Source organism: Polypterus senegalus, chromosome 2 (assembly GCF_016835505.1).
Source record: "Polypterus senegalus isolate Bchr_013 chromosome 2, ASM1683550v1, whole genome shotgun sequence".
In the NCBI taxonomy this organism is placed as follows: domain Eukaryota; kingdom Metazoa; phylum Chordata; class Cladistia; order Polypteriformes; family Polypteridae; genus Polypterus; species Polypterus senegalus.
Genome location: NC_053155.1, coordinates 12,006,188 through 12,024,819, shown reverse-complemented (window position 1 = coordinate 12,024,819; position 18,632 = coordinate 12,006,188). Strand labels below are relative to the sequence as shown.

General features: G+C 42.6%; 1 protein-coding gene across 1 annotated transcript in view; it reads left to right on the top strand.

The window, feature by feature from the left end:
- Positions 1 to 18,632, top strand: part of gart (phosphoribosylglycinamide formyltransferase) — a 125,242-nt gene that overhangs the window by 92,107 nt on the left and 14,503 nt on the right. Inside the window, exons 18-20 of the mRNA XM_039743461.1 lie at positions 1,681 to 1,821; positions 6,657 to 6,787; positions 17,767 to 17,908. Coding sequence (XP_039599395.1) covers positions 1,681 to 1,821; positions 6,657 to 6,787; positions 17,767 to 17,908 — 414 coding nt within the window. The remainder of the gene's footprint in view (positions 1 to 1,680; positions 1,822 to 6,656; positions 6,788 to 17,766; positions 17,909 to 18,632) is intronic.

Here is an 18,632-nt window from a genome sequence, read left to right as displayed (position 1 = left end):
TGAAATTTGGGAGTTATTTCTGCTGCACCCTGTAAATTAATAATTCTGCTAAAGATACTACATAGATAGATGGAACAACTGATAAAGCATACAGAGGATTGTGCCTGATGGTGGCCCAACATTTAGGGAAGTTTGCACCACGCCGGAATGCCCCTCAGATACAGCACATGGTATTAAGAAAGTCTGGTTGTCTTATTAGCGGAAAATATTTAATGCAAGAGTATTTGGACATTGATTGTGTTTACTTGTAATTCTGTGTAGAGACAGGCCACTCCTTGTCAATCCCATATTAAGAATATGAATTCAAATATAAAGAAATACAGCAGGTTCTATAAATAAATAAAATGCTATCCACGATTGTGATTTGGCAACTACTAAATGTATTTTCATGGGAAGAGTGGACCAGCAGGTGTCTGTCGCCATGGAATGTGATGGGCACACAGACAATTCTTGTGACAGTGTCAAGGTCCCCCTCGAACTCTTGTCATCACTGTCCCATTAAAAAATACACACAGGCATGGCATTGACCGTTTCACACTTTCAAGATCCCCTAAAAACCACCATTTTCCTTGGTTTGACCCACACTGGTGGATCTAAAATTCATCTCAATAGATACGGGTCAAATTTGACCCGGATCAGCTTCAACGCATAAAAATTTGTAGCACCTGTACAACAGGATAAGATTTTTAAATACTTTAAATACACGCAGTGCTGCTGGGATAATAATAATAACACAGGTATTTTTTATTTCGATAAAGTAAGCATTGCATTAGGTTACTCACTACTTTAAACAGTAATCGAAGAACATAACGTAGGATGCTTTTAATACTCCATTGTTCCTGATATTGTGCTGCTGAATTTAGCACCGTATGTTCAGTTCATCCACATAAACTTTAACGATTTCTGAAATGGCAAGCTGCATCATTTCAACTAACAGAGAGAATAATGCGATCAATGTGCCTGAACATTGGCCTTGGGAAGTTGATCTTTGTGGATGCTTCCATGTGTGACTGCTGAGAAAAGCCAAGCAAGATGACACCTTTTATTGGCTAAAAAGCTTACAATATGCAAGCTTTCGAGGCAACTCGGGCCCCTTCTTCAGGCAAGATGTAATCACAATGTGTGACTGCTGAAAACATCTGCAAAGCTAATCAGGCGGACATACGCAAAATACAAATTCCTTTAATGGTAACCTGGTTTAGGGTTTACACGGCCACATAACAGGGTTATTCATGGACAAATCTACCTCTGTTAACCAGGTTTCTCTAACTGGAATAAGGAGTAAGCATTTTAGAAACCAGGTTTCTGTGAATAGCTGGGTCTTTAAAGTGCATATAAACGCACTGACTGTTGGGTAAATTGTCTTCATGAGTCCATTCGTCATAGTCATCTAAGCAAAGAGACTTGTAGCTGAGGCAGTTTGCATTTAGGTTTTAAAGTGCTGAAATTCTGCTTTTATCCCAGCAGAAACTCTCCAGTCTGTTTCTAAACTGACCCTTAACCCTGGCAAGGGAGCCATTGAATGTGTGGACGTATCCCATATCAAAGTGTATTACAGAAATTTCATAGAGCTGCTTGTTTGACTTTTCGCCTCCTATTCATCTTTTCGTCGATATCCATTCTGAAGACAGAAGCTGCTCAAGGTCAACCCTTCTTATGCATGTGTTATATTCTTCTCAGGCGCTGAGAGAGTGATGATCCGCAATCTGTTCTCCTCTCTGCGGTCCGTTCCAAAGGAGAAAGCACCCCAGGATGACTCTGGAGAAGTGGCAGCTGCGGCAAAGACCAAGGCCAGGGTGGCTGTTCTCATCTCTGGAACTGGTATGTGCTGCTGAAAAGCAGAAGAATCTTTTATTATTTGGATTTTAAAACATTTGCCACACAACAAGCACTTTATGCAATGGTGCTCTTTCATTTTTACGTTAGTTTCGGATTAAGGTTGCCTTTTTGGTTTTTCTGTTGTATAAACTCTTTACATTGGGTATGACATTGTAGTGAGTTCCTTTTCATGTAAGATGAGGAGGCCGGCACACACACACACGAATCTCCTACTCTTAGGAAGAAACTAATTATATCAGAACGGAGCCAGACAGCCCCAATTTGTATCCCCTTTGATGGATGTGTCCTTTATGTGTATATAAAAATAAATAAATAAAATAACCACTCAAACAATTAAATCAATTAAACAAACAAGAATATATATTCTAAACATCCAAACCAAACTATAAACAACCTTTAACATTAGAATTACCAGAGCCTATGAAACAACTCCTAGATCCGTCCCAACTTAAAACTCTTCGCACCTCTCCGTCAGCGTCTTTTGTCCTTTAAATGTCTGGATAAGCACCAAACAGCAAGCAGCCTGCTATCACACATCCCCCCACACAGTTTTCTCAGCTCAAGTCTGTTTACCTGCGTGTCAGTTGCTTAGAGTTGTATACATTTAGAAGTCAAGCAAAATTACACCTTTTATAAATACTGTATCGTTATTTGGAACACTTGAATTTCATGTGTGTTCCGTGTCTACAACGATCTATGTAAACACATTGTTAAAATAGAAACGTTTTTCATGTTTTAGTAATAATTGACAAAATGTAGACATAAAGTGTAAATATAACAGAACAAGTGTGCTGCCATTCAAAAATATAACTGCAGAATAACAACCCGCTATTAGGATGCGACATTGACACGCAGTTGCTACGACTGCTTTGGTGACGCAACGGTATCAACTGTTGACTGGTAATCAGAGCTTCACGGGTCAGATCCGGAGGAGTCAGTTTTGAGACGTGAGCTGCACGTATTCAGATAGATAGATAGATAGATAGATACTTTATTAATCCCAAGGGGAAATTCACATAAATCCAGCAGCAGTATACTGATATAAAAAACAATATTAAATTAAATAGTAATAAAAATGCATTTAAAAGCAGACAATAACTTTGAGTAATGTTAGTATTTACTCCCCCGGGTGGAATTGAAGAGTCGCATAGTGTGGGGGAGGAACGATCTCCTCAGTCGGTCCGCCAGTTTTCAGTCTCGGACGATTGTGTGTTGGTCCGTTCCGTGCATCGTTACAATGTTGCTTTTCTTGCTGATTTATTACATTCCCGCTTTTTCAAATGTTAATTTTCTCCCTGTGCTTAAAAATTTTAGAATAAAAACATACATTTGATATCAGTCTGTAACAGCTGGTGTAATTTATGATACTCTTAAAGATTAGCTTTGTTTTTTTTTTTTTTTATTTTATTCAGTTTTATTCTCTCAGCTGCGTTCACGATCCCAGCTGACCCACCCCCCGCATTTGACACTGCTGTTTTCACATATTATAATCGTAATATGATTATAATATGCAGGCTTTTCACGCAGATGAGGCCCCTTCTTCAGGCAAGATGTAATACAGAAACTGGAGTTCGTTGTGTTTTATATAGACACCAGGACAGATACAACATTGGAAAACCTTTAAGTGAGACATCTTAAAAGTAAAAAATTAATAGACCTCTTCAGGCTAAGTTTCATTTAGCAAGAGAGGAGAACAATGAATGGTTGAGATCTTTGGATAAGATAACTGTCCAGCAAAGTCTTTTGAAGTTTCTGATGAGTTTTTACATACAATCTGGGTCTGTAGTCAGGGGGTCTGTGTCAGTCCGAGAGATACAAACAATCCTCATATCTGGCCATAAGACTCATGTCTCTATTCAAACCATGTTCTAATGTGTTCCATTTTAGCATGAGTTTAAATTCCCATTCTTTTGTCTCTTGCTGCGTTCCAAAGTTGCCCATAAGCCCTGTGACTTTAAAGTCCCTCTCGTGGTGTCCATGGCTGTTGAAGTGGGTTTCTACAGGAACATCACTATTGCCATAACCTGTGGAAATTCATTCTTTGGTAGAGTGTTTGTCCAGTTTCTCCCACAGAGTGCAGTGCAAGCTCACTTCACTTTATGGTCAGATGTAAGGATTGTTTGCATCTCTTGGACTGACGCAGACAACCCGTCTATAAGACCCACATTGTACGGAAAAAAAACTTCAAAAGACTTTGTTGCATACAGTTAGGTCCATAAATATTTGGACAGAGAACTTTTTTTTCTCATTTTGGTTCTGTACATGACCACAATGAATTTTAAATGAAACAACTCAGATGCAGTTGAAGTGCAGACTTTCAGCTTTAATTCAGTGGGTTGAACAAAACGATTGCATAAAAATGTGAGGCAACTAAAGTATTTTTTAACACAATCCCTTCATTTCAGGGGCTCAAAAGTAATTGGACAAATTAAATAACTGGAAATAAAATGTTCCTTTCTAATACTTGGTTGAAAACCCAATGCCAGCCTGAAGTCTTGAACTCATGGACATCACCAGATGCTGGGTTTTCTCCTTTTTAATGCTCTGCCAGGCCTTTACTTTCAGTTGCTGTTTGTTTGTGGGCCTTTCTGTCTGAAGTTTAGTCTTCAACAAGTGAAATGCCTGCTCAATTGGGTTAAGATCAGGTGACTGACTTGGCCATTCAAGAATTTTCCACTTCTTTGCTTTAATAAACTCCTGGGTTGCTTTGGCTGTATGTTTTGGGTCATTGTCCATCTGTATCATGAAGCGCCGCCCAATCAATTTGACTGCATTTAGCTGGATTTGAGCAGACAGTATGTCTCTGAACACCTCAGAATTCATTCGGCTGCTTCTGTCCTGTGTCACATCATCAATAAACACTAGTGTCCCAGTGCCACTGGCAGCCATCACACTGCCTGACTCCACCGTGTTTTACAGATGATGTGGTATGCTTTGGATAATGAGCTGTTCCACGCCTTCTCCATACTTTTTTCTTGCCATCATTCTGGTAGAGGTTGATCTTGGTTTCATCTGTCCAAAGAATGTTTTTCCAGAACTGTGCTGGCTTTTTGAGATGTTCTTTAGCAAAGTCCAATCTAGCCTTTCTATTCTTGAGGCTTATGAGTGGCTTGCACCTTGCAGTGCACCCTCTGTATTTACTTTCATGCAGTCTTCTTTATGGTAGACTTGGATATCGATCACGACCAAGCCCTGGAGAGTGTTGTTCACTTGGTGGGCTGTTGTGAAGGGGTTTCTCTTCACCATGGAAATGATTCTGCGATCATCCACCACTGTTGTCTTCCGTGGACGCCCAGGTCTTTTTGCGTTGCTGAGTTCACCAGTGCTTGCTTTCTTTCTCAGGATGTACCAAACTGTAGATTTTGCCACTCGTAATATTGTAGCAATTTCTCGGATGGGTTTTTTCTGTTTTCACAGCTTAAGGATGGCTTCTTTCACCTGCATGGAGAACTCCTTTGACCGCATGTTGTCATCTTCCACATGCAAGCACCACACCTCAAATCAACTCCAGGCCTTTTATCTGCTTAATTGATAAGACATAACGACGGACTTGAACACACCTGCCCATGAAATAACCTTTGAGTCAATTGTCCAATTACTTTTGAGTCCCTGAAATGAAGGGATTGTGTTCAAAGTTAGTTGCCTCACATTTTTATGCAATCGTTTTGTTCAACCCACTAAATTAAAGCTGAAAGTCTGCACTTCAACTGCATCTGAGTTGTTTCGTTTAAAATTCATTGTGGTTAATGTACAGAACCAAAATGAGAGAAAAGTTGTCTTTGTCCAAATATTTATGGACCTAACTGTAGTTATCTTATCCAAAGATCTTGATTATCCATTGTCAGGTGTCATTTTTGCTTAACTTCTCACTACATCCATAACGGCTAACACAGTACAATACTCCGGTACTACAAATATAAATGCTGAAAACCCAGTTTCCGAATTCTGTTTGTCACATTCAGAAAGTTTAGGACCGCACCTTTCTGAAAGGCTGGGGAGAACTGTAGCAGAGGGAAGCCCCCCTGGGAGAAAGTCAGAAAAGCCCCACTCCCTTAATGACACTCCAAGTATTTTTTTGCAATTGAGCGTGACGGCCTACATTGTGATTTTTGGAGGGAATTTTATTTATTTATTTCCTACAAAGAACCAGAGGTAGAACGGCGACTTTTTAACCTCCTCACCGTTAACCCCGAGCATGAACTGGGCTCAGAAATGTATTCAGTTAGACGCGAGTCAGGCTTGGGGTGACATGTAATGATACACTTTATGGTGTCAAGCTGGAATAACTCCTGGAACTTTGTTCTGCTGCCATCTGGATGAAATAACATCATGATGCAAATATTTTTAAGCTTTGTGCCACATTTTGGTAACTCATCGATTATTGATGAGTGGGGCAGAACCTCAAACGAAATGCTGCATTGGCAGTTTTAGAATGAACTGAAACTGAACCATTGTTCAAATTGAACGATAGTGGTGATGATGTGAATTGGTCATCAGATGTTGGCACAGAATATGAGTATAATGCGTGATACGGCACTGTACGGCCAAACTGCTGTGATATGCTCGGTGAATTTGGTCGTGTGAAGCTTCACAGTAACTGCCTGATAAAAATACAAAATAATTGAGATCGAGTTCGTGGACAAGAAAGACGTTAACCCCCTAAACATTGTTCACAGTTTGACAACTGTCAGTCTTCGTGCCAGGGGAATTATGGAAGTCACTTGTGCTGTACTGTAGTAGGCTGTAATAACGCAGCATTCACATGGCTGGGCAGTTTGTGTCTCTTGACTGACAAGGTTGTATTCTTTGACTCTTAGGAACCAACATGCAGGCCCTTATTGAGCAAGCAAAGAAGCCGTCTAGCTCTGCTGATATCGTACTGGTCATTTCCAACAGGCCTGGAGTTGAGGGATTAAGGAAGGCAACACGAGCAGGAATCCAAACCAGGGTTAGTATGCCGTTTGTACCTTTACTGAGTTTGTGTGTTCTACTTATATCTACTAAATTCTTGCTCAGAGTGCTTCACTTTTCTGTCCATATGCCAAAAAACATACTGGTTACGGTTGACAGGTGACTCGATGTGTGTGTGAGCGTGCTGTAACAATGGACTGGCAGCTTGTGCAGGGTTTGTCCCCACCTTGAGTCTACCAGTGTAAACATGAAGGCCTCATAGTCCTGAATTAGAATAAGTGTGACCAGAAAATATGTGGATAGTAGAGAATGGGTTATTAGTCCTTCATTTTCATTTTCAAGCTAACACTGATAGTTGACTTTGTGCAAATCAAACCACCTACAACTGAACACCAGCAAAACCAAGGAGCTGGTGGTGGATTTTAGGAGGCCCAGGACCCTCATGGACCCCGTGATCATCAGAGGTGACTGTGCAGAGGGTGCAGACCTATAAATACCTGGCAGTGCAGCTGGATGATAAACTGGACTGGACTGCCAACATTGATGAACTGTGTAAGAGAGGACAGAGCCGACTATACTTCATTAGAAGGCTGGCGTCCTTCAACATCTGCAATAAGATGCTGCAGATGTTCTACCAGACGGTTGTGGCGAGCGCCCTCTTCTACGAGTTGGTGTGCTGGGAAGGCAGCATAAGAAGTGGGACGCCTCACACCTGGACAAACTGGTGAGGAAGGCAAGCTCTATTGTGGGCACGGAGCTGGACAGTTTGACATCCGTGGCAGAGCGACGGGCACTGAGCAGACTCCTGTCAGTCATGGAGAATCCACTGCATCTACTGAACAGAATCCTCTCCAGACAGAGGAGCAGCTTCAGTGACAGACTGCTGTCACCATCCTGCTCCACTGACAGACTGAGGAGACCCCACACTATGTGACTCTTCAGTTCCACCCGGGGGGGTAAACGTTAACATTATACAAAGGTATTGTCTGTTATACCTGCATTGTTATCACTCTGATATTTAATATTGTTATTACCGGTATGCTGCTGCTGGATTATGGGAATTAATAAAGTTTATCTATCTATCTATCTATCTATCTATCTATCTATCTATCTATCTATCTATCTATCTATCTATCTATCTATCTATCTATCTATCTATCTATCTATCTATCTATCTATCTATCTATCTATCTATCTATCTATCTATCTATCTATCTATCTATCTATCACCACTGTAGTAATCCAAGGTTTTCATGAAAACCTATTGATATGCATTGTGAAAGATGCCCAGACAGATACTGAGACAGCCAGATGTTGAAAACACACCATTTTATTTCCTTTCTGTACCTGCTCACACAACACAGTCAGTCCACCAACCCACAATAATGGCTCACCGTCCTTACTTCTGTTTCTATTGCCGCCTCTGCTCCTCGCAAGCTCCGTACTCTTCCACCCGACTCCGGCTCCTCGAGTGGAGTGAGGCGGCCTCTTTTTAGTTCACCCGGATGTGCTCCAGGTACTTCCTGATGATCTTCCGGCAGCACTTCCTGGTGTGGCGGAAGTGCTGCCCTTGCACCCAGAAACACTCCAGGCATATGTGGACTCTCTTCCAGCAGCGAAGTGCTGCCTTCCAGGGCTCTTCCAAGGTGTCTTTTTGCTGCTCTCATGGTGCATAAGCAGGCATTTCCGAAATTTTTGATTTTCTCCTTTCTGAGAGCTCAGTTCAAATGTTTTGGGGACCTGAGCAGATCAACAGTCCTGAATCCTTCATCTTTCTTTATTTTCAGATATTGTATGATGGACGCTAGTTGTTTTGGCTCATTTTGTATCTCATTATTGTTTGGCTGCTAATTAAGGAAAAAGAAACAATTAAGGGGTCTGAGTCTTAAAGAGCAAATCAACTATAATTAGTTCAAAAGACATTAAATAGCAGCAAGAACGGGTCACTCATTCTGAAAAGGGTTCGAATGAAAATCTGCAGCCACGGTGGTCCTCCAGGACTGGAGTTGGCGACCTCTGCACTGGGCCACTGTCATGCTAAAACAGAAAAGTGCCTTCCCCAGACTGTCCTAAAATGTATTTGTATGCTTCAGCATTAACAGTACCCTTCACTGTTATCTCTCCTCCATTGAACTCTGCAGTAGGCACTATGGAGTCCAGACGGTAGCGTTCTCCTGGCATATACCATCAGACTGCCAGAAAGGGGAGTGAGATCCATCACTCCGGAGAACACAATTCCACTGCTCCAGAGTCCAATGGCAGCGTGATTTACACCACTCCATCGATCTTGGGCTTGGCCATGGGGAAAAAAGCCAATTCATGCAGTTTCTGTGGCACAGTTCTTGTGCTGATGTTGCTTCCAGAGGCAGTTTGGAACGGTTTTGTGAATGATGCCACAGATGTTGGGCCATTTTTGTACGCTGTGCATTTTAAAACTCTGCAGCCCTGCTCTTGGCCGTCTTGAACTTGAACTTTATTGGAATTTCTCATTTTTTTTTTTTTTACATCCATACACTAACAGTGTCTCACTGTCATTGCCCACGTGAGCATTGAAGTCTCCCAGCAAAACGAGGGAATCCCCAGAAGGTATGCCCTCTAGCACTCCCTCCAGAGACTCCAAAAAGGGTGGATACTCCAAACTGCTGTTCGGCGCATACGCACAAACAACAGTCAGGACCCTTCCCCCCCACCCGAAGGCGGAGGGAGGCCACCCTCTTGTCCACCAGGGTAAACCCCAACGCACAGGCTCCAAGTCGGGGGACAATAAGTATGCCCACACCTGCTCGGCGCCTCTCACCGGGGGCAACTCCAGAGTGGTAGAGAGTCCAGCCCCTCTCAAGGAGATTGGTTCCAGAGTCCAAGCTGTGCGTCGAGGTGAGTCCGACTATATCTAGCCAGAACCTCTCGACCTCGCGCACTAGCTCAGGCTCCTTCCCCTTCAGAGAGGTGACATTCCACGTCCCAAGAGCCAGTTTCTGTAGCCGAGGAACAGACCGCCAAGGTCCCCACCTTCGGCCACCACCCAACTCACACTGCACCCAACCTCCTTGGCCCCTCCCATAGGTGGTGAGCCCATGGGGAGGAGGACCCGCGTTACCTCTTCGGGCTGTGCCCGGCCGAGCCCATGGGTGCAGGCCCGGCAACCAGGCGCTCCCATCGAGCCCCACCTCCAGGCCTGGCTCCAGAGGGGGGCCCCGGTGACCCGCGTCCGGGCAAGGGAAATCGTCGTCCAAGGTTTTTATTCTTCATCAGAGGTTTGTTGAACACCCGAGCGGTGTTTTGTTATTGGACTTCTGTGCTCGTCACGGATTGTACATAACGAACACCATGTTCAAGCATAAGGGTGTTCATATGTGCACTTTGGCACCAGGATGCCGGTCAGACCTGGTAGGCCCAAACGTGTTGTGAGGGTCTGCTGGGAACGGCTGGCAGAGTCCCCTGTCAGAAGTAGCTTCAACTCCCACCTCCGGCAGAACTTCAACCACGTCCCGAGGGAGGTGGGGGACATTGAGTCCGAATGGGCCATGTTCCGTGCCTCTATTGTTGAGGCGGCTGACCGAGCTGTGGCCGTAAGGTGGTCGGTGCCTGTCGTGGCAGCAATCCCCGAACCCGTTGGTGGACACCGGCGGTGAGGGATGCCGTCAAGCTGAAGAAGGAGTCCTATAGGACTTTTTGTCCTGTGGGTCTCTGGAGGCAGCTGATAGGTACCGCAGGCCAAGCGAATGCAGCGGTTGTTGCTGAGGCAAAACTTCGGGCATGGGAGGAGTTTGAGAGGCCATGGAGAACGACTTTCGGACGGCTTCGAGGAGATTCTGGTCCACCGTCCGGCGTCTCAGGAGGGGGAAGCAGTGCAGTGTCAACACCGTATATGGTGGGGATGGTGCGCTGCTGACCTCACTCGGACGCTGTGGGTCGGTGGGAGGAGTACTTCGAAGACCTCCTCAATCCCACTAACATGCCTTCCAATGAGGAAGCAGAGCCTGGGGACTCTGAGGTGGGCTCTCCCATCTCTGGGACTGAAGTCACCGAGGTGGTCAAAAAACTCCTTGGTGGCAGGGCCCCGGGGGTGGATGAGATACGCCCGGAGTTCCTTAAGGCTCTGGATGTTGTAGGACTGTCTTGGTTGACACTCTGCAACATCGCATGGACATCGGGACAGTGCCTCTGGATTGGCAGACCGGGGTGGTGGTCCCCCTCTTTAAAAAGGGGGACCGGAGGGTGTGTTCCAACTATAGAGGGATCACACTCCTCAGCCTCCCTGGAAAAGTCTATTCGGGGTTCTGGAGAGGAGGGTCCGTCGGATAGTGAACCTCGGATTCAGGAGGAACAGTGTGGTTTTAGTCCTGGTCGCGGAACAGTGGACCAGCTCTTCACCCTTAGCAGAGTCCTGGAGGGTGCATGGGAGTTTGCCCACCGTCTACATGTGTTTTGTGGACTTGGAAAAGGCATTCGACCGTGTCCCTCGGGGAATCCTGTGGGGGGTGCTCCGGGAGTATGGGGTACCGGACCCCCTGATAAGAGCTGTTCGGTCTCTGTACAACCGGTGTCAGAGCTTGGTCCGCATTGCCGGCAGTAAGTCGAGCCCGTTTCCAGTAAAAGTTGGACTCGCCAGGGCTGCCCTTTGTCACCGATTCTGTTCATAACTTTTATGGACAGAATTTCTAAGCGCAGCCAGGGTGTTGAAGGGGTCGGTTTGGTGGACTCAGGATTGGGTCACTGCTTTTGCAGATGATGTTGTCCTGTTTGCTTCATCAGGCCGTGATCTTCAGCTCTCTCTGGATCGGTTCGCAGCTGAGTGTGAAGCGGCTGGGATGAGAATCAGCACCTCAAATCCGAGCATGGTCCTCAGCCGAAAAGGGTGGAGTGCCCTCTCAGGGTTGGGGAGAGATCCTGCCCCAAGTGGAGGAGTTCAAGTATCTGGGGTCTTGTTCACGAATGAGGGAAAGAATGGAGCGTGAGATCGACAGGCGGATCGGTGCGGCATCCACAGTGATGCGGGCTCTGCATCGGTCTGTCGTGGTGAAAAAGGAGCTGAGCCGTAAGGCAAAGCTCTCAATTTACCAGTCGATCTACGCTCCTACCCTCACCTATGGTCATGAGCTATGGGTAGTGACCGAAAGAACGAGATCGCGAATACAAGCGGCTGAAATGAGTTTCCTCCGCAGGGTGTCTGGGCTTTCCCTTAAAGATAGGGTGAGAAGCTCAGTCATCCGGGAGGGGCTCAGAGTAGAGCCGCTGCTCCTCCGCATCAAGAGGAGTCAGATGAGGTGGCTCGGGCATCTGATCAGGATGCCTCCTGGACGCCTCCCTGGTGAGGTGTTCCGGGCACGTCCAACCAGGAGGAGGCCCCGGGGAAGACCCAGGACACGCTGGAGGGACTATGTCTCCCGGCTGGCCTGGGAAGCCTTTGGGATTCTCCCGGAAGAGCTGGAAGAAGTGGCCGGGAGAGGGAAGTCTGGGCTTCTCTGCTTAAGCTGCTACCCCCGCGACCCGACCTCGGATAAGCGGAAGAGGATGGATGGATGGATGGATGGACACTAACAGGGTACTGTTTTAATCAACTTGATATGCAACACATGACACCATCATAACATTATATACAGTAAACACTGATATATATTAAACAACTAGCTGATTACCCAGTTGCTTCACTCACTGAGTGCAAGGAAAAAAATAAAATGCAGTATTTATAAAATAAGTTTGTTAATTACCAGTTTTATTTTTCAACAAATAAAGAGCATTTACAGTAACATAGAAATCAATATAAACAACATCATTAACATATGAGATTATGAAGTAATATATAAGAAGCACATTGCATATAAATATTGTAGCCTTTTGAAGTCAAATGGCATGTTCTCCGGGATGAGCGGGACACGTGGTATGAAGACACTATTCCCTCTACCGGCATTTGTCAAGATTAGTGTATTATAATATATTCTGAGGTCATACGTAATTTCTGTGTTTTGACAAATATTTTATAAACAATTGACACATACACAGTAGTACGTATAATAACATATCACGGATACATAGACATTTATTAAAATATCAAAATTTTCTTAAATGATTACTTACCAAATAGGTGTTTACTTCTTTTCAATATCCGTAAAATAGCTCTCATACAAATAATAACAATTCGTAAAGATGATAATAAAAACTGGCGTCCACAAACGAAGCGATTAGTTCCTGGTACCTGCACTGTAAGCGCTAGTTACACTGTTTCCGGTCATACGCACGTATTGTATTATAATATGTTCTGTGGTCATACGTAATTTTGCGTTTTTACTTCTATCACTAAAATAGCTCTCACACAAATAATAACAATTCGTAAAGATGATAATAAAAACTGGTGTCCACAAACGAAGTGATTAGTTTGTGTTTCCAGTCATGCGCACGTAGTGTATTATAATATTTTTTCTGAGGTGATACGTAATTTCCGTGTTTTGACAAATATTTTATAAACAATTGACAATAGTAGTACATATAATAACATATCACGGATACATAGACATTTATTAAAATACCAAATTTTCTTAAGTAATTACTTAACCAAATAGGTTTTTACTTTTCAATCTTTTCAATATCAGTAAAATAGCTCTCACACAATTGATAACAATTCATAAAGACGATATAAAAACTGGCGTCCACAAATGAAGCGATTAGTTCCTGGTACCTGCACCGTTTTCATATAAAATGTAAGCACTAGTTACGCTGTTTCCGGTCATACGCACGTATTGTATTATAATATGTTCTGTGGTCATACGTAATTTAGCGTTTTTACTTCTTTTCAATATCCGTAAAATAGCTCTCCCACAAATAATGCCAATTCGTAAAGACAATATAAAAACTGCCGTCCACAAACGAAGTGATTAGTTCCGGTTTCCGGTCATGCGCACGTAGTGTATTATAATATGTTCTGTGGTCATACATAATTTCCGTTTCAAACGTGAAAAGAATTTTATATATTTAGATATATTCAAGTAGAATCCCACTGTCACCTAATAACATATTGGGTATGTCTTACAGCATATAAAAGAAACATAATTTATATTGAATGGAGGGAAACAGAAATCGGGAACAACACTGAGCAATTATGGAGGAACTGGGGATGAAAGACATGCCCTTCTAGGGATCTGTTAGGCGCCGAGAATGAAGGGGCTTGAAAGATGGAGGGCCGGCCGGCTCTGAGCATCATGTTAGACACCAAAGGAGGTAGCTGGGACAAGAGCCAGAGGACAGGACTGTAGCTGCTGGTATCTCTGCAGGCTGAGAAAACCTGGTAGGATGAGCTGAGAGACGGAGAGCGGCAGACATCCTGGGCTGGAAGAGGATCAGAGAGAGAAAAAGAGGAGCCCAGTGACTGCACTGGTTAACATACTGTATTAATTGAATTTATTTCTGATTTTAACTTTCACGGAGTAGCACCTGTTTTTATGGAATTTTTGTAATGGATTTGTTTATTTATATTAAAATACCAAGCGCTTCGCAGCGGAGAAGTAGTGTGTTAAAGAAGTAATGAAAAAGAAAAGGAGACATTTTAATAGTAATGTAACATGATTGTCAATGTAATTGTTTTGTCATTGTCATTAATGTTGTTGGCATATATATATATATATATATATATATATATATATATATATATATATATATATATATATATATATATATATATATATATATATATATATATATATATATATATATATATATATATATATATATATATACACACACACATATAAACATATATATACAGTCTTTGGGGTGCGAGCAACTGTTACTGGGGGTGCCAGAATCCATGAAGGAAGAAAAATGAAAAACATTATTTGTACAAAATCTTAATTTATTTATCCATTCCTAAATAATTAAATGGGCAGGCTATTTCAGTATCAGTGCAATACGCTGTTTGTTAAAACGGATGACTCCCGCTCTTACGTGCAAGTCTGCGTGGATATTATGAACTATCGTTCTGTTCAAGTTCTATTTAAATTTTAAATAGAAGGAATTTTATTTAGTCGACAGAATATTATTCGAATAAATCAACTCAAACCTTAAATAACTTATAATATTTTGCTCTCCATAAAAATATATCCTGTCTAAATTATACAAGTTAGAAATAAAGTAAACGTTAAAAGAACAAACATTCAAATTTTTTTACTCTTATGTAATTTTATATAAAAAATAAACTTAAATTTTAAATATCCCAAAAGATTTTGCTCTCCATAAAAATATATCCTGTCAAAATTATACAAATTCAAATATGAACATGGTGCATAACAAAACCTGGAAATATAAATAAAATGTGTTCTTTTCAGCAATAACAAATCAAATCATTCAGTTGTCTTTGCTCTTATGTCATTTTATCAGAGCTGGACGCCTGGCATCTTTTTTTGGCAACAAGTTCGTTTATGTGTGTGTGAGGTTCTGTGTTGTGGAGATTCTCAGGATGGACTGCAGGTGCTCATCAGTGAGGCGACTCCTGTGTGCTGTTTTGTTAGTCTTCATGACTGAGAAGAGCTTCTCACACAGATATGTGCTACCAAACATGCACAAGGTTCGAGCCGCATGTAGACGGAGCTGGAGCATTTTTGCGGGAATGGAGTGAATAAACTGTGCGGGCCTGCAGTATCGTACTTTGCCTTCAGTGTGCCATTACACTGCAGCTCAATCACCTCCATCTGAATCTGCACAGGTGCAGTTTCCACATCGACGGCAAATGGGTTGCGAAACAACTCAAAATTCTTTTTTTGTTCTTCAAAGTCACCAAAGCGCCGTGCGAACTCAGTGCGCAGTGCGCTCAGTTTATCAGCAAAGTGTGATTTGGGAACACCGTTGTGCCGACTTGGTTCAACATTACTTGGCAACAGGGAAAGTGGGGCAAGTTGCACTGGTGCATTTGTGTCTCCCATAAAAGTAGCTTCACTTGAAATCACTTTGTGATTTTGCACGGGTAAAAACGTCTGCTGAAGTGTCAGATTCTTCTTTAACTCTTCTGCTTTCTGTATCTTGTGCATTGCATTCAGGTCTTTCAGGTTATCTTGATGTTTTGTCTCATAGTGCCGTCTTAGATTAAATTCTGTAATTACAGCCACATTAGCTCCACAAATGAGACACACGGGCAATGTCAGTAAACATATACTCAGCCTCCCATCGGTTTTAAAGGCTCTATGTTCAGAATCACCTTTTCTCTTGGCATCGTGTGGGCTAGCTTTCAATAACTTGCAGCATCATAAGCTAGACTTGATTAACGGTAAGTGTTCGGCAAGGCAGCTGAAGCGCTGCATTATGGGATCTGTAGTTTATTGTGTTACCAGCGCTTCATATCCCCGGGCCATTAATAACAATAATATATAAAATGATCTCGCGGGCGGATATAATTACACGGGCGGATGTGGCCCTGGGCCTTGAGTTTGACACATATGGACTAAATAGAACTTGAAAAGATATATTTTTGAATGTGATCGCAATTCAGATCGAGTTGACGCGCACTACAGTACATCGAGCCCGCGTGCTATTGTGGTTTTGCCTGCGTGCCTCAATAAGTTACCCTCCCCTCGCTCTTACTTTTTTACCGTTCATCTAATGAATACACTGAGTATGGCTTTACCAAAACAATCATTGATCGCGAATAAAGTATCCATTATTCATAAAGCTTCAATTGGTGATCTGTCTTTCTGCGTTAACTGCATATTTTTAAATACGTCTCAAACCAAGGGGATGCGGTAAAATGAATAAAATGTGCGCACATACTTAGTGCATCCCTTCTCGAATCGAACCTAGGACGTCGGCACTAGAGACGAAGCCTCTACTATTGCGCCACGGCGTGTGGTTTATCTATTTGAGCGTAGCAGTGTAATTCGGTTTTTGTTCAGCACTCTTTGGAACTGTTGCTTTTTGTCTGCGCACTGCGTCAGTTCACGTGAGCCGCTGAATATGGTTTTATATGTCACTCGCTCACTTCTAATTGTTTTGCTGCCTTTTTAATTATATAATGCATATTTTCTTAAGCGCTTTTTGGAGCTCTTCCTGGTTTTTATTCGTACTGCGTAATTACGTGGGAGGCGTGATGATGTCACACGAAACTCCGCCCCCCCACGGCTTGCGAGCTCAACTCCATTACAGTAAATGGAGAAAAATCGCTTCCAGTTATGACCATTATGCGTAGAATTTCAAAATGAAACCTGCCCAACTTTTGTAGGGAAGCCGTAAGGAATGAGCCTGCCAAATTTCAGCCTTCTACCTACACGGCAAGTTGGAGAATTAGTGATGAGTGAGTGAGTGAGGGCTTTGCCTTATATTAGTATAGATTATGCATTGCACTTTTTGAACTCTTAGTTTTCTTAAAATAAAAGCACAAAGCACTTTAATGCACCTTACTCCTGCTCGCTTGTGTCCTCATTGCCCGGCTCGTCTTAGACTATGACTATTGGCAGTCCTTGGTTCAAGAGAGTATTTCAGCCATTACACCACACCAAGTGAACAGTAAGTGCTGTCATTGTGAAGAGGAAGCATCAAAGAGCAACAAGAGCTCAGCCATGCTCCTTTTCACTCTGTACACCAATTCCAGTACAATCCCTCTTAACCGGCCGACAGATTAACCGGCCTGTTAAAATAAAATAAAATAATAAAAAAAATGTTATCCTGACTTCTTTATATTATATGTATGCACTTCCTTCTTTCCTGGAAGGTGAGAGGTATTTGCTGCTGGAGTATGTGAATTTCCCCTTGGGATTAATAAAGTATCTATCTATCTATGAGTACTTGTGTCAATTTGATATTTACATTTTTGTATCTGTTATTATTTTGCAGAAATTCCTACATTTTTTTTTTTTTCTTTCCATTTTGCCATCGAGCTATTGAGTGGTGTTTATGAGGGGGAAACAAAGGTCACAACATAACGAAATACGAAGAAATTGGAGGCGCCTGAATATATTGTCTGTTAATGATCACTGTATATTGTAACAGGATGCTGAAGCGTATGGATTAATTTTTTTTTTTTTTTTTTCTGTTCAGGTAGTCGACCACAAACTCTTTGGAAGCCGCTCAGAGTTCGACAGCACCATTGACCGAGTCCTTGAAGAATTCAACATCAGTTTCGTCTGCCTTGCTGGCTTCATGAGGATCCTTACTGGCACCTTTGTCAAGAAGTGGAATGGTAAGGATATGGAAAACTCCATTAAAGTGCAGTTGGAGGGTCAGAATTACAGTTGCTATAGGAAGTGAACATTTGTCTTGCATCTTTCTGACATTGCATGGTATAAAGTAGTGATTCCCAACCTCGGTCCTGAGGGCTCACTGTGGCTACAGGTTTTTGTTCCAACCAGCTTCTGTTTTTAATTAGACTCCTGAGTTAATTAAGTGATGTGTTCAAGTCATATGAAAAAGTTTGGGACCCCCTCTGAATTCTTTGGATTTGTGTTTCTCATTGGCTGAGCTTTCAAAGTAGCAACTTCCTTTTAATATCTGACATAACTTATGGACACAGTGGTATTTCAGCAGTGACATGAATTTTATTGGATTAACAGAAAATATGCGATATGCATCATAACAAAATTAGACAGGTGCATAAATGTGGGCACCCAACAGAGATATGACATCAATACTTAGTGGAGCCTCCTTTTGCTCCTTTGAGCCTCCAGACGCTGTCCTCCTGTAGCCTGTGATGAGTGTCTGGACTCTGGATGGAGGTATTTCTGACCATTCTTCATACAAAATCTCTCCAGTTCAGTTCAATTTGATGGACAGTCTGCTTCAAACCATCCCATAGATTGTCAATGATATTCAAGTCAGGGGACTGTGACGGCCATTCCAGAACATTGTTCTTCTCCCTCTGCGTGAATGCCTTTGTAGATTTCGAACTGTGTTTTGGGTCATTGTCT